General features: G+C 40.6%; 2 protein-coding genes and 1 long non-coding RNA gene across 5 annotated transcripts in view; 2 read left to right on the forward strand and 1 right to left on the reverse strand.

Moving 5' to 3' along the window:
• The window catches only part of mtmr10 (myotubularin related protein 10), an 86,772-nt gene extending 81,703 nt beyond the window's left edge, over positions 1-5,069 (forward strand). For 2 of the 3 annotated variants that reach the window (XM_034190250.1, XM_034190260.1), the window contains one exon: positions 1,632-5,069. In XM_034190250.1, the coding sequence (XP_034046141.1) occupies positions 1,632-2,252 (621 nt within the window). In that variant the 3' untranslated portion in view covers positions 2,253-5,069. The remainder of the gene's footprint in view (positions 1-1,631) is intronic. The other variant, XM_034190267.1, reaches the window with a different exon arrangement.
• On the reverse strand, positions 4,876-22,779 carry LOC117527819. The gene is made up of 3 exons (XR_004565609.1): positions 22,650-22,779; positions 11,027-11,035; positions 4,876-4,887 (listed from the first exon to the last, which is right to left on the reverse strand). It is a non-coding gene; the product is annotated as an uncharacterized LOC117527819 (long non-coding RNA).
• On the forward strand, positions 5,471-14,885 carry atxn1l (ataxin 1-like). Its single transcript, XM_034190237.1, has 3 exons — positions 5,471-5,608; positions 8,360-9,522; positions 13,250-14,885. Exons 2-3 carry the CDS (start codon positions 8,482-8,484, stop codon positions 14,678-14,680), a joined length of 2,472 nt encoding a protein of 823 aa, XP_034046128.1. The 5' UTR covers positions 5,471-5,608; positions 8,360-8,481; the 3' UTR covers positions 14,681-14,885.
• Positions 22,780-25,480: the final 2,701 nt, after the last annotated feature.

A 25,480-nucleotide genomic window follows, 5' to 3' on the forward strand; every position in this document is an offset into this window, starting at 1 on the left:
CATTCAAATCCATATAGTTAAAAAAATAAATAAAAGGGTCGGTTTATTATCTAATAGACCTCGTACATTTACACATGAGATCCTTCTGAATGTAGTAAAGTAAATCTGTAAGCCCAGATCTGTCATTCAACGGATAAATCTTCATTTGAAAGTGACAAATTTACAGCTAACATGTAGCCCTCCGCAAATTGTCCCTCTCATCATGGACGCTGCCGAGACGTCACGGACAAGACCCTCTCCCAGCATGCATTGAGCCAATTGTAATTTGTGGATTTACGTCAGTTTGCATCTGCACCTTTTTCTTGTCTTATATGGAAGGATCTACTTTTTTAAAACTTCATATTGTCTTGTGGCACGTTTGGTGAGTACACATTTCTTTTATTTGTGCTTGAAAATTATCTTGGGGGACTTTTTCATACGCCCGTTTGAGTGGTGTCGCAATGACAATCTACTGTCTTTCGCCTCCGGTACCATCGCGGGATATGGAGGCGAGACCTGCAAAGAATCCCAGTCATTAAAAATATATAAACCACTCTCAGCGTCCATGGAGCTCTGGGGCTCCGATTGCCGAGACGTGCGGTGCTGTGGATTTTGCCGCAAGAAGTCTGTCCTTGCAGCAACAGGTGTACCGGCCGCTTCACATTAAAACAGCGAGCGTAATCTCAGGACTTGTGCCAAGTGTGCTGCAGCTCCATTCAGTAGACAGAGAGGTGATGCCGGTGTTGTGCCCTGAATCTGGCACAACACCGGCTGCAAAGCAGACACGGGCGGTGTGAGTGGCCCGCGTCGGCGGTTAACAAGCTCGTTAACGAGCCCGCAGACTTAATAAGCGCAGCGGAGGCAGAGAGCGGGAGAGGAAGAACGGCGCCCGCTGTCGATGTCGTTGCTGATCTGAGCACACAGATCTGTATCTCACATTCATTGCAGCTTACTTTTGGATGTTGAAACCAGGACGTGTATAAGTAACATTACTAACAGATAAAATCAATTTCAATGCGGGATCGGACTGAAGGCGGGAGCGCGTCGTCTTGTCCCTGACGTCATGGAAATGATACGGCTGTACAAACTGTTTTCACAGAGGCCTAAATTTTAGCTGCAAATTTGTCATTTTTAAACGAAGATTTCTCCGCTGAATTACAAATTTGGGCTTACAGATTTACTTTACTGCATTCACAAGGGTCTTATAAATACATATCAGCTATTTCTTTCTGAAATCTGACCACATTTATTTCAATGCAGGTCTACTTTAAACACTAATATGAAATTGTATCATGTTCTATTGGCGGCATGACCTTTTGACCTTGGGTGGTCTTGAAAGGTCAGGGTTTTAACAGTTTGGAACCGATATACATTAGATGTGGTGGAAGAATTGTGCATTAGTCAAAGATAAAGTGGTTACATTTTGGATATAATTGGTTGGATGTTAAGACCACACTAAACTTTGTATCATGGTGTAACTGAATCAGAAATAATTTGAATGACTGTCAAGCAGGTGTTGCACTATTTTTGATTTCTTGTAATTATTTGTAATTTAAATGAAGGCCATAGTCTTAGTTAGGAGAATTGCAATTACGAACAGCAAATTATGTAATTTTGTTTCCTTTAATATTGAAATTATTGTCTCTCTTCAGCAGAAACCCTATGGCTCCATTGTGCGAGGAACGGCCCCGTCTTTGCATAATGGGCTAAAGGGTGGAGATGACACACTGACCCGGCGGAGCTCTTTGGTGTCAGAGCTGAAGCCCGACTTCTCTCCACTCAAAGAGGTGGTAGAGAGTCCAATGGAGCGTTTCTTCAGGGACTGGTTCTCTCAACCTACTGACCAGCAGGGCCTCCTCCTTCCCCTCCTCGTGCCCTCTCATCTGGCTCTCTGGAAGCTCTTTTTTTTGCGCTGGGTCCCTGAAGCTTGCATTCCTAAAGGAGGCCTCATCACTGCCTACCACAAGCTATCCCAGCTGGTTGATGAAATTGAGACCCTACAAAGCCAACTCAGGCAGTATAAGGGACCCAGTCCAAGAAGTGCACCACTCCCCAACCCAAGTCGGTCCCGATCAGACCAAGGCAGGATGTATTTTAAAGCTACTTCCCCACACGAGCCTGCTACAACTCCAGAGTACCTTACCTCCTCTTTTCCTTTCACCCCAGTGGGTAACCTATGCCGCCGCAGTATCTACGGCACTCCCATTAGCAAATTTCTGAATGGGGCACGAATCTGGCTGTCCACAGAAACCCTAGCTAATGACACAGTCTGAGAATGTGGCAGTTGGGCTTTTTTCTCATCTAATCGCATGTTTGTGTGCATGTGTGTATAGCACATAAATGAATGCCACCATAGGTAATTATAAGCTAAAACATCGACCGTTAGCGCTGCATTGAAACCTGAGACCATCTCTACAGAGATGTCATTTGTATCTTATGTCATAAATGTCCACTGCAGTTGAGCAGTTTGGTCACAGAGCTGTTAACTCTCGGGTATCTTAATGTGATTCCTGAAATGTTGTTTTCGGGAAGTTCACTCCTGACCCCTGTGTTTGTAAATTTTTTTTTTTTTTTTTTTTTAACTGTGACACATTTTGCTCCTAGCTTACCCAATATCTTTTCAGATTTAAGTAAGGTAAACTGTTTACTAACACAAACACTTTTATCTACTTTGAGAATCACTTGTTTCTTCTCCAGTCTTGTAATTCGTCACACATTTTTTTTTTTTTTTAATTTTTTATTCTCAATAAGATTTCTCAGCTGTAATAGAATTAATACATTTCATAATGATGGTCAAAATTGGAAAGTGCCTGATTAAGTGCTGCAATGGTGATGCATTTCAGTTGGCCTTTATTTGATTTTTAAGTTTTGTTTTTTTTTTTCTTCACTTTTAAATATTGTTGCTTTTTGGTGAAAAGCTAAAATTTGTTAAACTTTTCAGATTGTGTCTGACAGGAAATATAATTGAGGGTTTAACCCCCATACAAAGGATAGTGTGCATGTGCACGTGTGAGTGTCTGTGCATGTGTGGTAATGATGTCCTCTGTCAAGTGATTTGGGTCCATTTAAAGATTGAATGTAATTGGGGTTTTTGTTTTCAAAGTATACATATTTCAGTGGTTTAGCTTTTGCTGTACCTGGCAGATCGTGTGATCTTGTGGTTTGCTTGTTTGAGTTCCTCTATTTTTGAAGCAGAGATGAGACCTATGTTTTTGTGTCCTAATTCAGGTGATACTTAATGATGATATTTGGAGCTGTGAGCATTTTAAACTGTGGTAGATGTTTCTGCTTTTTCTTTTATCTTAACATTGTACAGAGACCTTCAGGTAAGGCACCACAAAGAACCTATGCGGAAGTAAATACGGGACAGACGATGGTTGTCTTAAATGAGGTTTAATGAATAGCTACAATCATTTAGATTTCAAGGACTGAAGATGGTGAAAAGTGCATTTTCAGAGTTGTTAATGAGGCAACATGGATCACAAATTGTCTGGTTAGTGAATCACATAAACAGTCTTGGTTATGTTTTTTTTTTTTTTTAAAGGTCGATGCGTGAAATTTTGGATGAGTCAAAAAAGATTTTATAGACTTAAAACATACTGTATGTAGCTGTACTGTATAATTTTTTTTTCTCTCTACGTCCATGACCAACACAATGGCAAATATATAGTGGAACTGATTTGCTGTCAATCGGTGTAGAAAAATATTGTCTCAGTTCTTCATGAAGCACAATCAGGGAATTTCCTGAGAGCTAAACTTCCAGCAATAATTATGACCACCTTAAATGTATGTGCAGTGTTCACTCTGTTGAACGATGGACCGTTTGGTGAGATGCCAATCACAATGGTCATCAGTCAATCAGTGCTTTTTTTAAAAATGGTAATAATTTGACATTTACAATGTTTAAGGTATTAAAAATATAGTTTTGGTAATACACTGACATTGTTTCAAAAGAACATATCATTACACAGGAGCATTGAATATTGTTAATATTTTTCAGAATAACTTTTTTTTGTTTTTTTTTTATAAGGGTGGGTGGTTAACTAGTTGAGATGTTTGGTTATATAATGGAGTGCAAGCCTGCGCTCTCAACTGCTAACAGTTGCACATTTTACTCAAAACATAGATAAAAGCTTGTTTAAATGTGGGGGGGTTTGGCAAATATTTTAAATACTGTACATGCTTGAATTCTCAAATTAATATTTTTTATTAATGGTACTAAATAGCTTTTATTGATTTAGAGAGATTTATATGCTATATTTTTCACTGATTATATTGTTGCACTGCTGTAACTGTATGATGACTGAGCACTTTAGCACAGTTTGATATTAACAGCAGCTGTATTTATTCGTGTGTGTGTACACACTGCTCCTAATGGGTGTGCAGTAGTTACAGTTCATCCCTGTGCCTTTGGGAAGTTTTTATTTTTTGGTATTTGTATTGAAAAGCTGTTGACTTGCTGTGCTTGTCTACAAATCACTTGATTTATTTAATTATTCTGGAATTACTGTTGCATTCAGAAGGTCAACCCTGGAGCTCAAAACTTCCATGAACCAGCAATGACATTTTTCAACACATGGCTTTCATGTGACTGGGTCATGAAAAGGAGTCATCACTGGATAATTTGGGCACTATAAAGCATATGGTGAGAATGAGCATGCTCTTGTAGTAACACCACCTTATTGTCAAGTGATGATTGGGTTTCATATTTCCTCAATATGAAGAGTTTACTCTAATTGTCATGCTTTCTTAGATGCATGGCAATTTCTGTATTACTGATGAAGAGTAGGTTGAATCTAAAGATGCAGAAAAAAATTGCCACACCAAGTAATGCCTAGAGTAATGATTGCTGATTGGTAGGGCTCATTGCTTGGGTGCTTTTTGCTGTTGACCTCTGCAACTTTACAACTCAACAAATGCTTTTTTTTTTTTCTTTTCATTCTCCTTTCCACGATATGTGTGTGTATAGTAGCACCTTACAAACATCTTCAGTGTGTTTCTTAGATTTTAAAACCATAATTGTGTAAAGAAACAAGTGGAATATGGAATAACTGGGTTAAAAAGCAATAATAAAGTCTGGCATTCTAACTGAACAGTTGCAGTTGTTTTTCCTCACTGAACGTGTGTTAACTGAAGTTGACCTGTCCACTAGGTGCCGCTGATGTTTCAGTCAAACTATCAGCATTTGGCTCATTTAGTTTGGATAAGTGTTTATTGAAGAAATTTGGTAATATTTCAAAAGGCGCTTTTTTAAACATTTGTTTGTTTTTTTTGGGGGGGGGGCTATACTCTTGTCTGTCTTGCGCTGCGACAACACAAGTTGTGCCTTTTGATTAACGTTTATGATTCCGTCCCATTTTGCTGGCCCACCCTCAAATTTTAACATCTCCAGGTTGAAATTGAAATTTTCATGGTGGAGGGGGGGGCAATATTTTTGTTACGTGCACGGTTGTAAAAACGTTTTCGGAATATATGTGCAAGTTAAATAAGCGTAATGACGTCATCGGTCAGCGCCTCTGTCTCTGCTGGCCTCCAAAATGGGTTCGGTTGCTTAGCCTTGATTCCTCCATTTGTTCATCGGCGTATCGACTTTTTATGAAGCAAAACTTCTTCGCGATGACATTTGGAAGTAAGTCTGCAAAACGAAACCAGTCTTGTCGACTTTCCACACATTGTCATGCTGGCACGCAGTCAGTTAATGTAGCTGCTAGCCAAGAAGCTAACTATCAAACCTGTGGGATAAATGTCGAACTTTAGCTAACATTAAATGTAACATCTGCGTTTAACGTTCATGCTCAAAGTGTCATGCTGGCATCAGTTTAAACTGGTACGAAATGTCTTCTCCGAATAGCTCGGTACGATAAGCAAAATGTATATTTTGAATTTAGGCTACTTCAGATTGGCACAGTTTTAAACCACGAAGCAGGATTTATTTTTTTTTCTTCTCGGGTGTGCTGATTCAAACTAAGCAAAACTCTCAACCATAAAAAGAAATGTGGAACATTTTAGAACCGACCTTATGGGTTTACGCAAGTGAGCAAGCTTGCTTTTTGGAGCAGATCCCAGAATGAGTAAGATTGCACAGATGGGTACTGCACTACTAATGTCCTCACCTGTTTTAATAGATCAGTCAGATTACATTGATATCTGTGTGTCTCAAACAACCTCGATTAGCGGCTGTGCACTTCTCTTTACAAAACAAGCAGGGTAGTTCTCTATCAGTGTGAAAATTAAGTAATCAGATGTTTGCTTTCATGTTCTATTGTAATCAGGCATAGATCGACACAAGGGGGGGAGACCCTGAGCACTTAAAAAAAAATCTCTCAACCTTATTTTGTTACTCTTTCAATCTGTCACTGTTCTGAACACTACCGACCTGCCAGTAGTGTGTGTTCCAGTTTGTTTGGAATCTACAAGTCTTGATTGAGGAACACTGATGTGATAAAACAAAGAGCTAGGAACCTAAACTGCAATATCCTTCTGTTGTAATTATCTATTTTTCTTCTGTTGTGAATCATTTTTTTTGAAAGTAGGTGAATCTTTTGTTTTCTGATGTAATTACATTTCCAACACACTGAGTAATGTTGCTGTTTAACTTGAGTTCTATACTGTTTGAACCCAATCAAAAATATTTTGGTAGATATTCCAGGGGCAGGATATATTTGCTTCTTGCCTACTTATTTTAGTTATTTATTTGGTGTTTTTCTTTATTTTTCTTCTTTTTTAAATAAATAAGGTTGAGAGCTAAAAATGGCCAAACTGTAATTTGACTGAAAGTGTCTGGTAATAAACGTTGGCTAACATTAACAGTATGAACATTAAATGTTTCAGGGCTGAATTGGCAATGTATCTACTTTAAAAATGGTTATAACACACAGGACAAGGATCGACACTAACATCATACCAGATATGAATAAAATCCAGCAAATGCTTAAGTACTGGCCAAAGAGCTGGATAAGTCAGTTTTGTGTCCATAAAATTGAGAGTGACATCTTTCCAAGTTACTAAGCAAATCTAAGGATTTTGATATCTAGCTCCATTTCCAGATTAGAGTTTAACCTTTGAGAATAAAGCAAATCATTCATGCATATGTGTCGCTCTACAAAATGCCTCGGGTAGGTGAAGTGGTGAAACTGCATTTCAAAATTATTTCTGCAACAAGGAATTTTTCATTTAGCACATAAATGCTACAGTAATAAATCTATGGGTGCCGAGCACAGTGGCTAGTGGTTAGTACTGTTGCCTCACAGCAAGAAGGTCATAGGATCGCTTCCCTTCTGGTCCTTTCTATGTGGAGTTTGCACATTCGTGTGGGTTCCCTGTGCATGCTCTGGCTTCCTCCCACTTGTAAAGACATGCAGGTTGGGTGAATCGGTCACTCAAATTGGCCATAGGTGTGCGTGAGAGTGTGAATGTGTTTGTCTATATGTGGCTCTGCGACAGACTCATATCTTGTACAGGGTGTACCGTGCCTTCTAACCTGTGAGTGATGGGATAGGCTCCAGCCCCCCATAAACCTTGATTGGAGTAAGTGGGGTGTAGCTACAAATTGAAGGACTGGATTGTGCTGAAAATTCTCTTCAAAAGGAGAAACTTCGAAGAGGTAGACATACACGTAAGCTGAAATCGCTCATAATGCAAGGGTGTAGATAACCCCTGTGAGCAATGCAGAGGTGTTGCAGTGCCTTGCTGCTTGGCCTTGGTGTTAAGGCCAAGCAGCAAAGCTCTCTACTTCTTTTTCTTCTTCTCTTCTTTGCCCTTGAGAGTTCAAGGCCTTGATCATCTCAAGAAAAACCATGGCATTTTCAAGTCCTATGGAATTTTAATACAAACTCAGCCACTTGGGGGGTGCAGCTAGTACTTTCCGAGTGCCGGTCCCAAGCCTAGATACAGTGGCTTGCAAAAGTATTCAGCCCCTTGGTATTTCACATATTTTAATTTGTTTATGGCATTTCAAATAAAAAATGTAAATTAGGCTCATCAATATAAAAAATTCTAAAATTATCTTCTTTAGACTCAAACTAAAAGTAAATTGACAACTTGATATAAAATTAATTAAAAATATAAAAGCCAAGATGACGGGTTGCATAAATAATCAGTTTAATTGCCAGTTTTTTTTTTTTGTTTTGTTTTTTTGTTGTTTTTTTTTCCAGACAAGTCAGGGGATGGATACATGAACATTTCCAAGTCACTGAATATGTCTTGAACTGTACCTATATCATTATTAGTTTTCCCAGAAAGCTGAACTGAAGGCTGGTTTATCTGTATGTTCACCATCTTACTGCAGATTGGACACACAGTGTGACGCCCCATGATTGAGTTCATTTGTGCTTATTTCATCTCTTTTTTCTTTCTTTCTTTTTTTTTTGCCTTTTCCCAGGTGATTTGTCAGACGAAGTGAACCAGGTGACTTCAGAACTGGTTCTTTTGCAGGCAGACTGGCGTGCAAGTTCCAATTCTTGCGCAGTGCAGTAAAACCACTCACTTGGTCAGACATTTGCAATGAAACCAGCTCAGGAGCGTAACCAGGAGTGCCTGCCTCCTAAGAAGAGAGACCTCCCAGTTAGTAACAGTAGTGGAGCTGGAAGTGCCGGGGGAGGAGTGGCTGCCGGAGGAGGTGGTAGTTGTGTTGGAGAAGATGACGTCATTTCCATTCAGAGCTCTACAGCCAACACTGACACTCAGGGAGGCGCTCCATCAGGAGAGTGGGTGCGAGCTCAGCCTGGGCTGCATTATGGAGTGGACAGCGGCGATGGTGTGCCTGCAGTGCCCATTGACCAGTACAGTATGCTCTATAAAGTAGCTCTACCACCTGTAACCTATTCACCAACCAGTCTGCATCCTGTGCTTAGCCACATCTCTCCAGCCTACACTGTCCACTCTCCCCTTTTGCAGCATCCAGGAATTTCTTATCCGCCTCTGGGTTATGCCCAGATTCCTCATTCCTCTCTGCAGTTTGTAACCTCCCCCTATGCAGCAGTACCTTACGCTATACCTACAGGCTTTGTCCCTGGTTCGTTAATTACTGCCTCAGGCTCCATTCCTCAGCCCCACACCGTGCCCCACCTTGTTCCTTACCCATCTGTCATCCCGGAGAGTGTTGTTTCGCCTCCTCCGCAGGTCGAAGTAGCTGCTCATACCTTTGCCAAAGTTGTGCCATCTAGCAGTGTCCCGCTGATGCTGTCCACAGATCAAGCTACTCAGCAGCACATTGGCACAGTAGGAGTTCTGCCTGCAACAGAGCTCAGCTCTCGTGGAATGCCAGTCTTCTACCACCCTCAGGGCAACAGAGCTGCCACTGGAACCAGGGATGCCCATTCTGCCCAACAGGATAATGAACCAGAGGTGAATGGAGGGGGTAAGGAGCAGGGAGCTCGAGATGTGCTGCCAGAATCATTGTACACTGCCAGAAATGCACATCTGCAGCAGGTCACGTCCAGCCCTGCTGCACAGGAGAACAGTAAAGACAAAGGCCTGCAGAGTCATAGACTGGATGAAAGGAGCTCTCCTGGTCAGCGGAGCACTCCAGATAGCGATATGGAGGTAAGACGTATCCATGGCCACAAACCTCGCCCATTGTCTCACGTTACCCTGTTAATCTAAGTATGATCCCTTTAGCAGTAAATGCATCAAAGCTTTTCTATTTAAAGTGGTTGCTGATCTTATCACAATTTTAATTAGTGCACTGAGAAAGCACATACTTCTGCCTGTGTAATAATAGTCAACCATTATTACGTCTGCCAGCTGATGGATGATGGCAGTCAGAATTCTGATTTTTAATCTCCTTCAGGTCTTTGTGATGTCATAGGATGAGAATGAGGTTAAAGGAAAACATAGTTAAAGAAACTGAAGGAAGAAACATAAAATGCTTACAGGATGATTTCGATAAAATCAGTACTAAAATGTGGTATCAAGAGACCATCTAGTTCTTCTTACCTGTCAGCACTTTTTGAGTCAGTGTCCTGAAACAAAATCCTAAAAGGACCTGTTGCACAACAGCTACAGTGCATCTGGAAACTATTCACAGCATTTCTCTTTTTCCACATTTTATGTTTTAGCCTTATTTCCAAAATGGGTGAAATTATTTTTTTTTTTTCAAAATAATCCACACAACTCCCCATAATGACAATGTGATTTATTATTATTATTTTTTTTTTACATCTTTACAAATTTATTAAAAATGCAGGGGTGGTGGCCAAGTGGTTAATGAGCTTGGTTTCAGTTCAGAAGGCTTTGGGTTCAAATCCCACCCCTGCCACATTTCTCCATGTAATGTGGAGTTGCGTCAGGAAGGGCATCCGGCGCAAAACCTGTGCCAATTCAACATGCAGATCCACCTTGGATTTGCTGTGGTGACCCCGAGTGCAAACAAGGGAGCAGCCGAAGGGACTTACTTACAAATTTATTAACAATAATAAGTATTCACAGCCTTTACCATAAAGCCTAAATTGAGGTGAATCCTGTCTCCACTGATCATCCTTTAGATGTTTCTACAGCTTAACTGGAGTCCAGCTGGGGTAAATTCAGTTGATTGGACATGAGTTGGAAAGGCACACCCCTGTCTACATATAAGCTTCCACAGTTGACAGTGCATGTCAGAGCACAGCACAAACCAAGCATGAAGTCAGAGGAATTGACTGTAGACCTCAGACACAGGATTGTCTTGAGGCACAAATCTGGAGAAGGGTACAGAAACTTTTCTGCAGCTTTGAAGGTCCCAGTGAGCACAGTGGCCTCCATCATCTGTAAATTGAAGAAGTTCGGATCTACCAGGACTCTTCCTAGAGCTGGCCACCCATCCAAACTGAGCGAATAGGGGAGATGGACCTTAGTCAGGGAGGTGACCAAGAACCCAGTGATCATATTAACAAAGCTCCAGAGCTATGCGAAGAGAGAACTTCTCAGAAGGACAACTATCTTTGCAGCAATCCACCAATCAGGCCTGTATGGTAGAGTGGCCAGATGGAAGCCACTCAGTAAAAGGCACATGGCAGCCCAGCTGGAGTTTGCCAAAAGGTATCTGAAGGATTCTCAGATCATGAGAAACAAAAATTCTCTGGTCTGATAAGACAAAGATTGAACTCTTTGGTGTGAATGCCAGGCATCATGTTTGGAGGAAAACAGGCACCATCCCCACAGTGAAGCATGGTGGTGGCAGCATCACTCTGTGGGGATGTTTTCAGCGGCACGAACAGGGAGACTAGTGAGGAGGTGAATGCAGCAATGCACAGAGACATCCTGAATGAAAACTTGCTCCAGAGTGCTCTTGACCTCAGACTGGGGCAACGATTCATCTTTCAGCATGGCAATGACCCTAAGCACACAGCCAAGATATCAAAGGAGTGGCTTCAGGACAACTCTGTGAATGTTCAAGTGGCCCAGCCAGAGCCCAGAGCTGAATCTGATTGAACATCTCTTGAGAGATCTGAAAATGGCTGTGCACCGATGCTCCCCAGCCAAGCTGATGGCACTTGAGAGGTGCTGCAAAGAGAAATGGACGACACTGCCCAAAGACAGGTGCACCAAGCTTGTGGCATCATATTCCGAAAGACTTGAGGCTGTAATTGCTGCCAAAGGTGCATCAACAAAGCATTGAACAATGGGTGTGACTACTTAAATACAAATGTTTTGTGATCGCAATGGTAAGAATATTTGCTTGAGTTGAAAGCTGGAACATTTCATTCAGCGAGTTGCCAGCCAAATTGAATGAAACCATACCGACTTTAAACAAATGCAAATATTCTTTACACTGCACAAATGGAAAGGTTCATTATTTGTTTTATGTGACACCTAGATAGATCCACATCACTTGAAATTTGACTTAAAATTAGAAAGGTGTTTCTTGTAGGAATTGGAGGCTGAGAACCAGGAAGCACCATAGGCTCTTTGTACCAACTAACAGTTCACTCTGGATGGCAGGCGAGCTCACACACCACTGAGTAGAGCAAGAGCTGCTCCATAGTTCAGTGGTTTGTGTAGAAACGAACATCTGCTTTCCTGAATCTAACAAAAAAGAAGTGCTTCTGAAGATGTCCCTCCAAACAGTACAGGAACTTGATTTAGCTTTTTTGCATCATAGAAGCATTTTTACAAAAAGCTATTGGAAGCGTGCAATGGAGAAACACGTCTGGGAGAAAAATGCACACCAAAGTGTACAAAAATACATTGTAATGAGGTCACTCATGAAATGGAATAAATGTCATATGACATATCGTCCAGTCAATTGACAAGGATCTGTTGAGGCATATAAATGCCATTAGAATTTGTGCTGGCTGCAGCATATTTCTAAAATAAAAATAAAATTGTAAGATGTGCTGAAACTCCCACATTCTGCCTGGGGATTCTCTGCCGGGTTCTGGCTTCCGATTGGGTCAATTCCCACGATATCACATCGGGGTTCAGATGAGACTGTGCTGCCCTATTGACATGGGAAACATATGTTTACATTGTCAAAGTGTTAGAGTAAAAAAAAGAAAAATTAAGTTCTCTCTTGCTGTTTTCCTGCCAAGAGCAAACTTGGAACGTTTTGAAGCACAAAGCCTTTCAGCTGTAAAATAAACCATAAATTTCTAAATGTATCATCAGCTATGCTCACGTGAAGAGCTCTGGGTTAATACTGAAGGATATTGATGAAGTTTTTTTTCCCCACTCAGTGGATAGAAACTCTATTCAGCTGCGCTCTGAGCTGCCATTTCATAGTGTTTCACAGCCTCATAAAATGTGGAAAAAGTAAAGGGCTGTGAATACTTTCCAGCTGCATGTTTGACCTAACTTAAAGCATGTTTAACCTAACTTAAAGAAGGCTTATACACAGTTCTGCCGTTGTGTATACACAAAGTTTTTAGTCATTATCTTTCACAGAGGTTTTATAAATGAAGCCCAGGTATTTTTAAAATACAGCAAGACTATGCAAAACTTGCAAGATAGACAGTTTTGAGCCTTGGCAGAGGTATGTGCTTCTAGTGTCCTAGTTTCTATTGCTTCCTTTTCTTGTAGTCAGAAATTATATCAGTTCATTTTGATCACTTCCTCCTCATACACTTTAGCTATTTTAACAGGCAGAACTTTATTAGCTTGGCAGAGATATTGTTCTGTTGTTGGCTAGAGTGTGTCTTGTGCCTGAAATATGAGACCTGTTAACATATCTAGATTGCTGCATGAATGCTTTGGGATCAGTCTTGGGGAATTTGAGATGAAAACCATGACCAAATTGTTCTGTGTTTTCTATAAAGTCATTTGACTAACTCAAATTTCTTTAACCAACTTATAGGTGCAGCAAGTGGTCGGTTGTTTGGCCTCCTCTGTTCAGGGTAGTTGTGGCAGCAGGAAGGAAGTCTCCTTTGCTCCCCTGAACCTGTCTCAGGGCACCCAGAGAGCCAGAGATGTCCATGGTGAGACCCCAGGGGTAATTTCTGGTCCAAATGTATATACAACCCAGCCTGTGGGTTACAACGACCCCAGAGTGGCCAGTGGCCAGCCAGCTCATGCAGTCATGCTAGCCAACGGGCAACCAGTCTTTATCCCCTTGGAATACCAACCTCAGAATCAGTCTCAACCACCACAGCAACACTACTCAGTCCAGGCTAATAATGCCTCAGCCAGCCATGCCTCTACCCCCTTAGCCTCCCCTATCCCCAACTTTAAAACCGCTGATCCTCCTACCCGTGTGTGCCTCCCTGACAGGGTTGTGGGGGAGTTGAACCCAGCTCAGCAGCAACAGCTCCCTTCACAGTCTTTTGTCCAGCCTACAGCAGATCTGACTCAGGTCTTGTCTTCAAGCCTCACTCCCGCCTCAGCTCCCTGCAGCCCCTCGCACTTCATGAAGGGAGCGATTATCCAGCTGGCTACTGGGGAGCTGAAACGTGTGGAGGACCTGCAGACTCAGGACTTTGTGCGGAGTGCCGAGGTGAGCGGCGGACTTAAGATTGACTCCAGCATGGTGGTGGACATACATGCCAGCCAGCAGAGACCTGGTCTCATGTCACTTCACTTTACTGTGGGAGAACAACAGAGCAAGGTGACCATTGATGTGCCCCCGGAGCACCCCTTTTTTGTGTTTGGCCAGGGCTGGTCGTCTTGCAGCCCCGAGCGCACAGCTCAGCTCTACGGCTTAGCCTGCTATCATCTGCAAGTGGGAGACGTGTGCGTGTCCATCACCCTGCAGCAGCAGCTTCAGCCGCAGCAGCAGAAACAACCACAGCACCATACTCAACAACAACAGACTCTTTCCAGGACTTTAAGCAAAGCCAGTGCCACATCAGGACCTGGTCACCAGCTCATGGGGCCACCTGCTCCTCAGCAGCCCCGGCTTCAGCCTCATTTTAGGCTAGATCGCATTCACAGAGAAAGACAGAGGGAAGGAGAGAAGGATCTTGTTGGTAAGGAAGATGCCACACATTTGGCAGTTACTGCGCTTACAGAATCTCCCGCCAGACCAAGTCGGACCTCAGCAGAGCATCCTAGAAATCAGAATAGTTACCAGTTGCACACAGACGGCTCCGCTTTTGTCAGAATGGGAGCAATGCAGCATGTGGTCTCCTCGTCTCAGAGGCGTTGGTCCTCACCTGCTCTCCAAAGATACACCACAAAGGGAGACGAAGGCTCACGCCCTCAGATCAGCACCTCTGGCCCTGCACGGCCTACATTCATCCCCCAGGAGGTCAAACTCTCCATTGAGGGGCGCTCTAATGCAGGGAAGTAGCAGCCACTTTGGTAGCAGCTGTAGAAGAGATGAGGAAGGTATGAGTCATGATGGTGAAAGAGGGAAACATTGTGTGAATGTAGCCTCAGAATGTCACTCATTTTTGCACACCTTGCAACAACAGGAGATCTTTCTGTCTGGTAGGTGGTTTATAAGCCAAAAGATAAGTGTGGATTCCTGTCCCACTGATGTCTGACAGCGACGTGAAAATCTGATAAGAGTTTTGTTGGCAAGGAAATGGTGACTGTAGTCCTCCTGCCTTATTCAGATGATCGAAGGTTGCACGCTGTCACACCTTGACGATTTAGCCAACGTCTGCCAAACGTATTAAGAGCGGTGTCATATCCTGGCGTACGTCTAATACGTTTTGGGTACTTTTTGTATAAGTTAAGAGCACGTTGAAGTATGCTGATATATGGCAAGGATTTCGAAAAATTTTGGGCGTGCACAATATTTTTGACGTATGTCACATATGTCACACATACAGTGGCTTGCAAAAGTATTCAGCCTCTTGGTATTTCATACTTTTTAATTTGTTTATGGCATTTCAAATACTAAAAGTAAATCAGGCTTCACAATATAAAAATGTCTAATATGATAGACTCAAACTCAAAGCAAATCTCTACAACTTGATATCAATTAATTAAAATATAAAAGCCAAGATAATGGGTTGCATAAGTAATCAGCCCCTTTGGTATAATACCTGTAAATGATCAGTTTAATTGCCAGTTTTCTTCAGACAAGTCAGGGGATGGATACATGAACATTTCCAAGTCACTGAATGTCTTGAACTTTATTTACCTCAATTATGAAGAAATACAAACAGTATGACACTCTGTGGTAAATCGGTGTGGAGTAGACAGTTCTCAAAAACTGAGTGACTGTGCAAGGAGAAGAGTGAGGAAAGCCACCCAGACAACCCAGAAGATGGTACAGGTTTCTGTGGCTGTGATTGGAGAAATTGTGCACAGTGCATGTTTTGCATTTGGTATCCCCAGTTATGCAGCTTCATGATGAAGTGGTACAGAGGAGGATTTTATTAAAAAGAAGACCTGAAAGTTCAGCAACAATTTTCCACAAAGTGCATCTGAGATGCAAGCCTAGATTTAATGTTTTGGTGAAAGAAAATCCTCCTCTATACCACTTCATCATGACTAACTGGGGATACAAAATGCACAATTTCTCCAATCACAGCCACAGAAGCCTGTACCGTCTTGGGTTGTCTGGGTGTCTTGGTGGCTTTCCTCACCCTTCTCCTTCTTGCACAGTCACTTAGTTTTTGAGAACTGTCTACTCCACACCGATTTACCACAGAGTGCCATATTGTTTGTATTTCTTCATAATTGAGGTAAATAAAGTTCAAGACACATTCAGTGACTTGGAAATGTTCATGTATCCATCCCCTGACATGTCTGAAGAAAACTGGCAATTAAACTGATTATTTACAGGTATTATACCAAAGGGGCCGATTACTTATGCAACCTATCATCTTGGCTTTTATATTTTTAATTAGTTTATATCAAGTTGTAGAGATTTACTTTCAGTTTGAGTTTAAGGAGGATAATTAAAAAAAAAATATTTTGAGAAGCCTGATTTACTTTTTGTATTTGAAATGCCATAAACAAATTAAAATGCACGAAATACCAAGGGGCTGAATACTTTTGCAAGCCACTGCATGCACCATAAGTTGTAGGTAATTTACTCAGTTGTTGACACACTGTTTTTGGAAGTTGAAATAAATCTATTGATGCTGTCCATTGATTGGCTGAAAACTGCAGTCCTCATGCAAACAGTTCAGACTGTTTCAAATATTAAAACCATTCACACACAGAGGAAATATAAAGTCTTAATCTTACCTGTTTCTTTCAGTTGGATTCATCATCACAGCCGGATGAAAACTTATCCACATAAAGTGTCCTTATATTGGAAAATGACATCTGAAAATACTTGAATTCCTTGTGGCTGAAGAAACGTGTTTTTAGAAAAGTCCCTCTGTTTGTCTGCTCTTGGTGCTTTTCTCATCCTGAACCAGAGAACACCAGCACTTTGTGTCACAACAAGAAAATTAATTTATTTCAAAAGTTGAGTCACAGCGCCTCATTCATTCACATCAGCCACATTCCACAGACATCAGTCGATTCTGCAGCAGTCTGCGTGCGAGAGGCTGCACGACAGCGTGCGCATGCTTGAGGACATGCTTGATAACACTTGTGGCCCAGAGTGCAGACATTAGTCTGCAGTGAAAATCCCCCTCAAAGTTTAGCATGCCACAGACCTCCTCCTTTTGTTATATAAATGAGCCTGTTCAGTGAGCTGAGTACCTGCCAGCACTGCTCGCCCCACACTCACTCACAGAACACCTGAGAAGTAGCCTCTTTCAAGTTGAGGGGTAAGTGGAGAATGGGACTGAGACAGAGAATGTTGTTTTGAAGTTGATGGAACCATTTATGGACCAGGGAAGGACTGTAACTATGGACAATTTCTAAGGTTGAATTTGTGTAGCATCAAAATATTCAGCCTCAAAAACTCCATCCTATAAAAAAATAAAAAAATTTTCAACCTAAAAAATCATCCTCAAAAAATTAAACCTGAAAAAAATAGAAAAGCAGAAGCAATCCATCCCTGTCGCAATCATGTAATGTTTAACCAGTCACGTTTTACTCCATTGATGATGTGACTTCGAAACCAAATTGAAAGCAGAAGAAGACAGCGAAACATTGGATTATTGAACCATGATTGAATTTGTGAGGTTGAAATATTTTTTTAGGTAGAATTTTTTTTTTTGAGGTTTTTTATTTTTGGGGGGGGGGGGGGGGGGGTTGAACTTTTTGAGGCTGAATATTTTGATGCTAAACAAATTCAGCCTTAGAAATTCAACTTCAAACTCTGATTTTGATGCTAAAAAAATTCTAATTCAAACTCTGATGACACAGATTTACTTCCATAGAGATGGTCCATACTAGCACACGCAGTATGTTGGGCTGATGACACTTCATTCAAACAGGCAGTCTGGCTTTTATCATTACAGGTAGCAGCAACCTCTGCGGGTGTGGCTGCAGGGCCGAGTGTTACCGTGGAGACCTCTTAACATGTTAGCATATTGAGAGGATTTAACATGTTTTACAAAGAGGAGGGGGCAAGCAGCAGAACTGGAAATGTCTGGGCCTACAAGTGTTAATATTTATGTGTTCCACCTACCAAACAAAGGTTCTTCCAGTGGTGTAAACACAAACCAAGCCAGATTTAACTATTCTGACTCGTACCACACCGTGCAGTATCAACCCGGACCGCTCGGTGGAAACGGGGCTGTCAGCATATGCTGGCTAAATCGTCAACGTGTGACAGCTGCATAACTTATTCAACATATCCTGCATGTTCGGAGCATTTTTCATATGTTGGCATACGCTGGCTAAATCATCACGGTGTGACAGGCCCTAACGTCTCGCGTTCTCTTTTAGTGCAGCAGATAACGGAATATTTACAGAGGAATCCTGCAAATGGTGATACAAGCACCAAATTCAGCAGAAACACTCCTTAGACATAACTCTTGAAAAAACCGACTGGCCACTTGAATTTTCAATAGGCTGCCAGGTAGGGGTCAGTTGAGGAATTACACAGGGATCTTTATTTGTCTGAACATAAAGATTTCAAAAAGATGTAGTTTGGATTGTCTGTGACTAAATGTTATGGGGTAAAAACAGCAAGAATGGTGACAAAGGTCAATTTCAGTTTGTACAGGGGTCAAAAGTTAAAGTTGCTTCAATTTTGGTAAAGTGATGCAAATTATTGGTTAATAGGGTTTTAAAAGGAATAGTTTGAACCATGTGTCATGCTTAATTATCACGTTATGGGGTAACGTGTCAGAATCCAATGGACGTCGATATTGTTTGACTTTTACTTTGCAAACCAAGCATTCAACACTGTTCAAACTATTCAATTTATTAGTCCTATTAGTTCAACCAATAATTTGCACCACTTTTTACCAAAATTGCAGCAACTTTTTACTGGCCGGCGATGAAGAATGTTTGCCATGTGATCTCATGTTATCTACGTGTCTTACAATCAAAATAATGACAAATCAATCTGTATTTGTTTTACAATCCGTTTCCACGCCAGAAGTGTCACGCCCTCTGGTATCCGCCTAACACGTCACTACACCAGGCTGTAATCATGCCTCTATAATGCAGTAGAGGGCACTCTTTAGGATGTTGTTTTGGTTTTAAGTTCCATGTCTCTTCTCCTTGCTGTACCTCAAATGTTTTCCCCAACTAATTTTGAACACCGTAAACAGGTTGGTCATCAAACTCATCAGTGGGAAGCGACCCACTTTATTCCTCGGATACCGGAAAGGAAAGCCTGTGTGTTTCAGGAATTAAACCCTGTGTATGAGTTAGTGACGGCTTTTCTGTGCTCAGTTACTAAATTAAATCAGTCGTTATGTGGTAATGCACTATTTTGGTGTTTGATTGCCCTCTCTCACTTTTTTATTTTTTAAATGCAGTGAAAATCTTTGTCGTACTGTTTTCGGTGAGCTGCTTCTGTCGTTTATGTTTCCATTTGGCTGATGGTTTTGATTTACTGAAGCACCGTCTACCACGGAGGCGTGAGTAATCACATTGTGAGTGACTTTTTGTTGGTGTGTTCCTCTCGTGTGTCGGGATGCGTTTTATATCCGGTGTAGTTTATGATTGTCTTGACTTGCACAAAATTTCACTTGCTGATTTCACACTGACCTTATAGTAGGAATAACAGTAGGATAGGGTTTTTTTTTTTTTTTAATTTGTTTTGTTTTTGGAATGAAGGGAATATGTTTGAAGTATTGTTGGTGTTTTGTGTGAGAAAAATACTGACTTCCATTTTTAACTCTGTTTACAAATTAGCCAAAAGTAATGTTGCAGTTTCCTCCTTTTCACTCCTCATCACTGAAGGTGGACAAAAAAAAACAAACAATCCAAAAGGGTGACTTGGAAATTAAGTGCAATTAGATCACACACAAAATCAGTTCATTAGTTTCTAATGAGATGACATTGCGCTCCTGGACATTCCGATCATAGACGTGTTTCCTCCATCACATTTGGCTTTTTAATATTTGAAGTGGTTTTTTTTTTTTTATTTAATTTTTAGTTGTGCTGGCAGGACGACAGATCTTGTAGTTTGTTACTTCTGTTAGTTTGTGTCTGTGCCTACAGCATTTTTGGCTCTTGTTGCCTGGACACACGCACACACGCTGTTGTGTTTGGAAGTGATGACGTGGAGACAACAGCACACTTTCCTCATAGTGCGCTGATCGCCAGCATGTCGGAGCGGCCATGCAGTCAGCTCTGGTACGTCGTTATTTCAGTGAACCCGAGCAGCCTTTTTAATATTAATGTCAGATAATGAAGATATTTTAATGGACATTTTAAAGGAGTTTGTGCTTGAAGGTATTGCACTTGAATACTAGAATAAGTGAATTTCAGTAATAATGAATCAATTTGAAAACAGATTTAAAAGTAAAACCACAACCATTCATCAGTCACATGCACAGAAAAGTTAAGTATACAGAAGTGATGTTAATATTGACCTGAGACCTCCATTTGTGAAATCGCTCATGAGATGACCCACAGTCATATTTGTGTAAGATGCTCGTTAGTCTGTGCGCTGGTAGAAGTTCACTGTATTCACTCGTGGGAGACCAGGAAGCAGATTTCCACTAAACATGGTTGGAATGTTCTCCGGCTGAGTGTCTCCAGGCGATTAACGTTTAGAGCTGGTCAGAGTCATCAAAAGTGTTTCCCAAAACACACTTTTTCCAGAGTATCTTCGCCAGCAATAGGAACAGAGAGCAATGTGAAGCGTTTATCAATCAGTAAAGCATTTCTAATTAAATGGTATGAGTGGCACTATGAAATAATGATGCTGTTCAGGTCCGTAATTACTTGGACAGGGGTCACCAAAGATCACAGGTTTTCTTCCTGACATAACAGAAGCCCCTGGTGTTCCATCCCAGTACTAACCAGCACCTACTCTGCTTAGCTTCTGAGATCTGACGGGATCACAGAGCAGACTGACTACCGTTTAGTAGTGGTGGTGAGGGATTTTGTTGATTTTTTTTTTTTTTTTGTCTTTTTGAAGCCAATCTTCTCTCTCATATTGTGAAGTGGTTGTTTTATGTTCCTCTTGCTGGGAAGTAAGTGTGACTAAAACTGGTTAAACACTCCTCTGGGACATGCACACAAAATATACCATAGTTGAAGAATGACCCAAATTAAAGATTATTATGCAAACAGTATGGTCCTGTGCAGTGAATCTGTCTGCAGCAGACAGTCCTCAAAAACTGAAGGAGACAAGTGAGGGAAAACACCAAGACACCCAGGATGACTCTGAAGGAGTTATCGGCTGCTGAGGCGGTAACTGGAGAAACTGGATCGTGAAACTTTTGTTGCATCAAAGCGGGTAGCACAGCTTCATGGATTGGAACTGTGAAGGATTTTCATATAACAAAAAAAAAAAAAATGGATCAAATCTAGGCTCAAGTGGTTAATGCAATATTTTACTTAAACCCCTTGAATTAAAGGGGAAAGTCTGCCTTGCAAGCACATCTTGTGTTCCACTTCAATTCCAGAGGAAAAAGTACCAAAAAAAAAATTTATTCCAGTGCATCCACAGGCTATACACAGAGCCCGCTGATACATTTCATGAGTTACATTTATAGTCTGACAAAATAGCCACGTGGGTATTCAACAAGTAACAAAGTAGTTTTTTTTTTTTCTTTGTAGGAATTTAACAGGAAATGTCTTGTATTTCTGCTCATAAAATGCTTCAGGTTGTCTGTGTTCCTGTGGAAGAATACATAAAGACCCAGTTTTTGCTGTCATAAGTTTCTTGATAGTTTTGTCTACCTCCTCTGGTCCGCTGTACATTGTGTTGACTTTCCAGTGCTTGGAAGAGTTTCCACTGCAGTGTTACAGCGGGCAGCTCGCCATTTCTTTCAAACAAAAACATTTCGTGTAGTCACGGCATTTACGATGCAGTCGGTATCCAGTCCTTCGTTCACCGTCGAGGTGGACTGAGAGTTAGATGACTGTCCTGTGTGATTGTGAGACTGTTGGTTGACAAGACTATTATAGAAATATAAATCAGTATTTATTTATTTCTTTAACCCGGCTGTAGTGCATTGCTTAGTCACCGCTGGTTAAACTCTGATCGGCGTCTTGTCAGTGTTGAAGGCAAATCGGCATCACTCAGAGTTAACATTCTGCAGTTTTTCACTCTAATGTTGAGTTTTAGGTCGAGGTGCATTTGTTGGGATTTGCTCTGGTGTCAGCAGCGCCCCCTCCTGTCTCTCTGCTTCATGTCACTGACGGCCTGTTGCTGTAATTGCACTAAATACCTTCTTTAAGTGTTTAAATGTAACTGTTGGTGAGGTGAAGACTTTCAAAAGCACACAGAATCATGGAGATATCGCAGAACGTGTTGCTGTCGTATAGTTTCGATCACGTTCGTCAACGATGCCTTAAGGTCTTTATAGCGTGCGTTAAAATGATGCTTCTAGTAGAGCTATTTTATTCAGTTTCCAGCCTTCAGAATCTAAATTAGTCACATTAACCAGCAATGTGCTCACAGCTTGTCAGGTGGACGTATGCTGAGTATTAATATTTTTTATTATTACTACACTTTGTTTTCCTCACGGTTGGTGGTGTCAGTCAGTAATCAGCCCTTACTTGTGTAAAGACACATCTGTTGTTTTAATGTTGCACATGTGTAGTTTTTCCAGGATTCCTGAATTCAGTGGATTACATTTGATGTTTTTTTGTTTTTTTTTTCCCCACTTTGTGGACAAATGGGATGGTTTTTACATTTGCAGGCAGAATGCATTAATCAGAGGTTTTTAGGTTTTTATCAGTGGTATTGTAATTTTTTCCCCCCATCCCATTTCGTGTTTTTTTTTTTTTTTTTTGAGTGGGAATTGATTGCATCGTTTGCCAACATTTTTTTTTTTTAACTTGCATTGCATTGTGAAGGTGAATTTTAGGACGGTTTTGGTATCACCGATGTCAAATCATGAGCAAGAACGGTTTAAAGTTTTAACAGTGTCTGTATTTTCACATCTGATGTACTTTTGGAACAAGATGACACTGCTTATTATGTGATGTGAAACTCTAAACTGTTTGTTTTAATGCCTAAATCTGCAAAATATATGCAATGATGTAAATGTAACATTCAATCCTCAAGTATAATCCAGGTTGTATGATCTTTGTATAGTGAGTTTTAATATTGTATGGCTGTACCAATATGTATTGATCTGTATCAGAAGCCTTAGAGTTGTCGACCCAAAGTGCTCCCTTAGAAAGACCCCACACCTACCTGAGTTAACAAAGCATTAATATCTCTATTTTGTTGCATTTTATTTGTACCCTTTTAAAATAAAAATAGATTTGTACTGTATATTTGTACCTCTGTGAATTACTTAGGGAGGTTTTTTTTTCTTCTTCTTCCTGTTTTAATTCTATGTACTTTAAGGACACAAAGATAATGTATTTTTTATTGTTACAGCTAACTTGGAGACATTGCATTTATGTTTAAACAATATAATATATATCTATATAAATATAAAGTATTATCCAATTTGTGTGTTGTATTTTTTTTTTTTTTAAGTCATAAGCGTTTGGTTAAATATTTCTGACACGCATGGTAAATGACTTGCTTCCCCCAACCAGAAATTTGTCCATTAAGATTTCTGGGTCTTATCTCTGTGTAAAGCAGCGTACAGTGCAAAGTGTTACTGCTAGTTTCCAATGGATGTATTTGTCATGTTGCTTTACTTGTACTTCCTTCAGCACGCATGGATGTGTTTTATTTAAAATGTGTGGTGCTTTGTTGTGGTGAAGCAACTGCATAGTGCAAGTACCTTTGGGGCAGGTCCAACTACAGTTTGCTATTTTATCAAGGACACAGGTTATATTTATTTCCCTGCTATGTTGCCATTCAGATAATGCCAGAATTGCTTTCTGCTCTCATGATAGTAAAGCACCATCATTGGGTCAGACTACAACTCATTTTAGACACCCCCCCTTACAGGTGCATATACAAGTACAGTTTTTAAAAAGTGAGTAAAGATCAAAATCCTCATCTTTTATTTCCATACATGCAAATGTATTGGGAACACTGCACATTCTATTCCAAATCAAAACAAAGAAAAATGTACCAAATTTATTTCTTTACAGAAAGTGAAAAGGATTTTTTCAAAAAAATACAAGTCTGCATTTTTCTGTACAAACTCATTTACTGTATAAACTGGAAATTTCTTGATTTATCTTTCCTGTGACTCACTGAACTAATAGTTGTCTAACCATTGTTCCCGAAATCCGCTTCATGTCTGTGTTGCATGAATTCAACCAGCTTCTGGCACCTGTGAAGACATTTCTTGGTTTTGCCTCAGAAACAGCATTTGTGATGTCACCCTACAGGTTTTCTATTGGATTAAGGTCTGGGGATTGGGCTGGCCACTCCATAACATTACTGTTGTTGGTCTGGAACCAAGATGCCGCTCGCCTGCTGGTGATTGGGATTGTCTTGTTGAAACACCCATTCAAAGGGCATTTCCTTTATGGCATAAAGCAACATGACCTCTTCAAATATTTTGATGTATTCAAACTGATCCATAATCCCTGGTATGCAATAAATCGTAGGGATGGGCTAATTAGTCATAATGGTTGACTATGACTAGCTAACATCCAACTAGTTGACTATTTTTTTATTAGTCAACTCGTCAAAAGCCACCACTCCCTTCACTCTGAAGGAAGTGTGAGCCTTGGCAGATGAATTATTCATCTCAAATGGGTGGTCTATGCCTAGTAAATGAATGTAGGCATTGCCTTCATGCTAATGCTGTTTTTTGTATTTGTGACTTTGTGCTTATATACATTTGAGTTTCACCTAGGATTCAAAATTGTTTTAACTCAGTCAGATTTAGTCCTCGACTACTCGATGGCTAATTTGCTCCACCATGCTTCACTGTCTTCACAGTAGACTGTGACTTGAATGTAGTTTTTGGGAGGTTGTCTGACAAACTGTCTGTGTTCCCTACAAGCCAAAAAGAACAATCTTACTTTCATCAGTCCAAAAAATGTTTTGTCATTTCTCTTTAGGCCAGTCAGTGTATTCTTTGGCAAACTGTAACCTCTTCAGTATGCTTTTTTTTTTGTCCAGTGGAATTTTGTGGGGGGCTTCTTGCTCATAGCTTGGCTTCACATACATCATCTAATTGTACTCACAGGTAACTTGAGAACACCTTTGATGAATCTGGAGCTGATTACTGGCTGAGTCTGTGCCATTCTGGCTGTTCTTCGATCCATTTGAATGGTGGTTTTTGCAGAGCAGTTTATAATTTTCTGCACTTCTTTTCTCCTCTCCAGCTTTTTAATCAAAGTATGCTGTTCTGAATGTGCTGAATGACCAATTTTACTCATTTTTAATGAGAAATGCATGACATTCAGCATCTACATTAAGGGCCACAGAAAGAAAAATGCATTTCTATGTAACAGCCTAATGTTCCTTTTTATTCACTTTCTGTAATCTAATAACTTTTCCTTCATAGTTTGATTTGGAATAGACTGCAGTGTTCCCAAAGCATTTGTGTATGGAAAGTAAATTCTTTTCCACTCTGGATCCAGAGTGGATCGCATGTTGATTTGGCACATTTTATGTGCATGTATGGAAATAAGCTGTTATAAGGATTTTGAGCTTTAGTCACTTTATTAAAACACTTACTTTGAACACAACTGTACATTTGTTAGCTAGTCAACATGGATGTGCAAA

Source organism: Thalassophryne amazonica, chromosome 2, assembly GCF_902500255.1.
Source record: "Thalassophryne amazonica chromosome 2, fThaAma1.1, whole genome shotgun sequence".
Lineage (NCBI taxonomy): Eukaryota > Metazoa > Chordata > Actinopteri > Batrachoidiformes > Batrachoididae > Thalassophryne > Thalassophryne amazonica.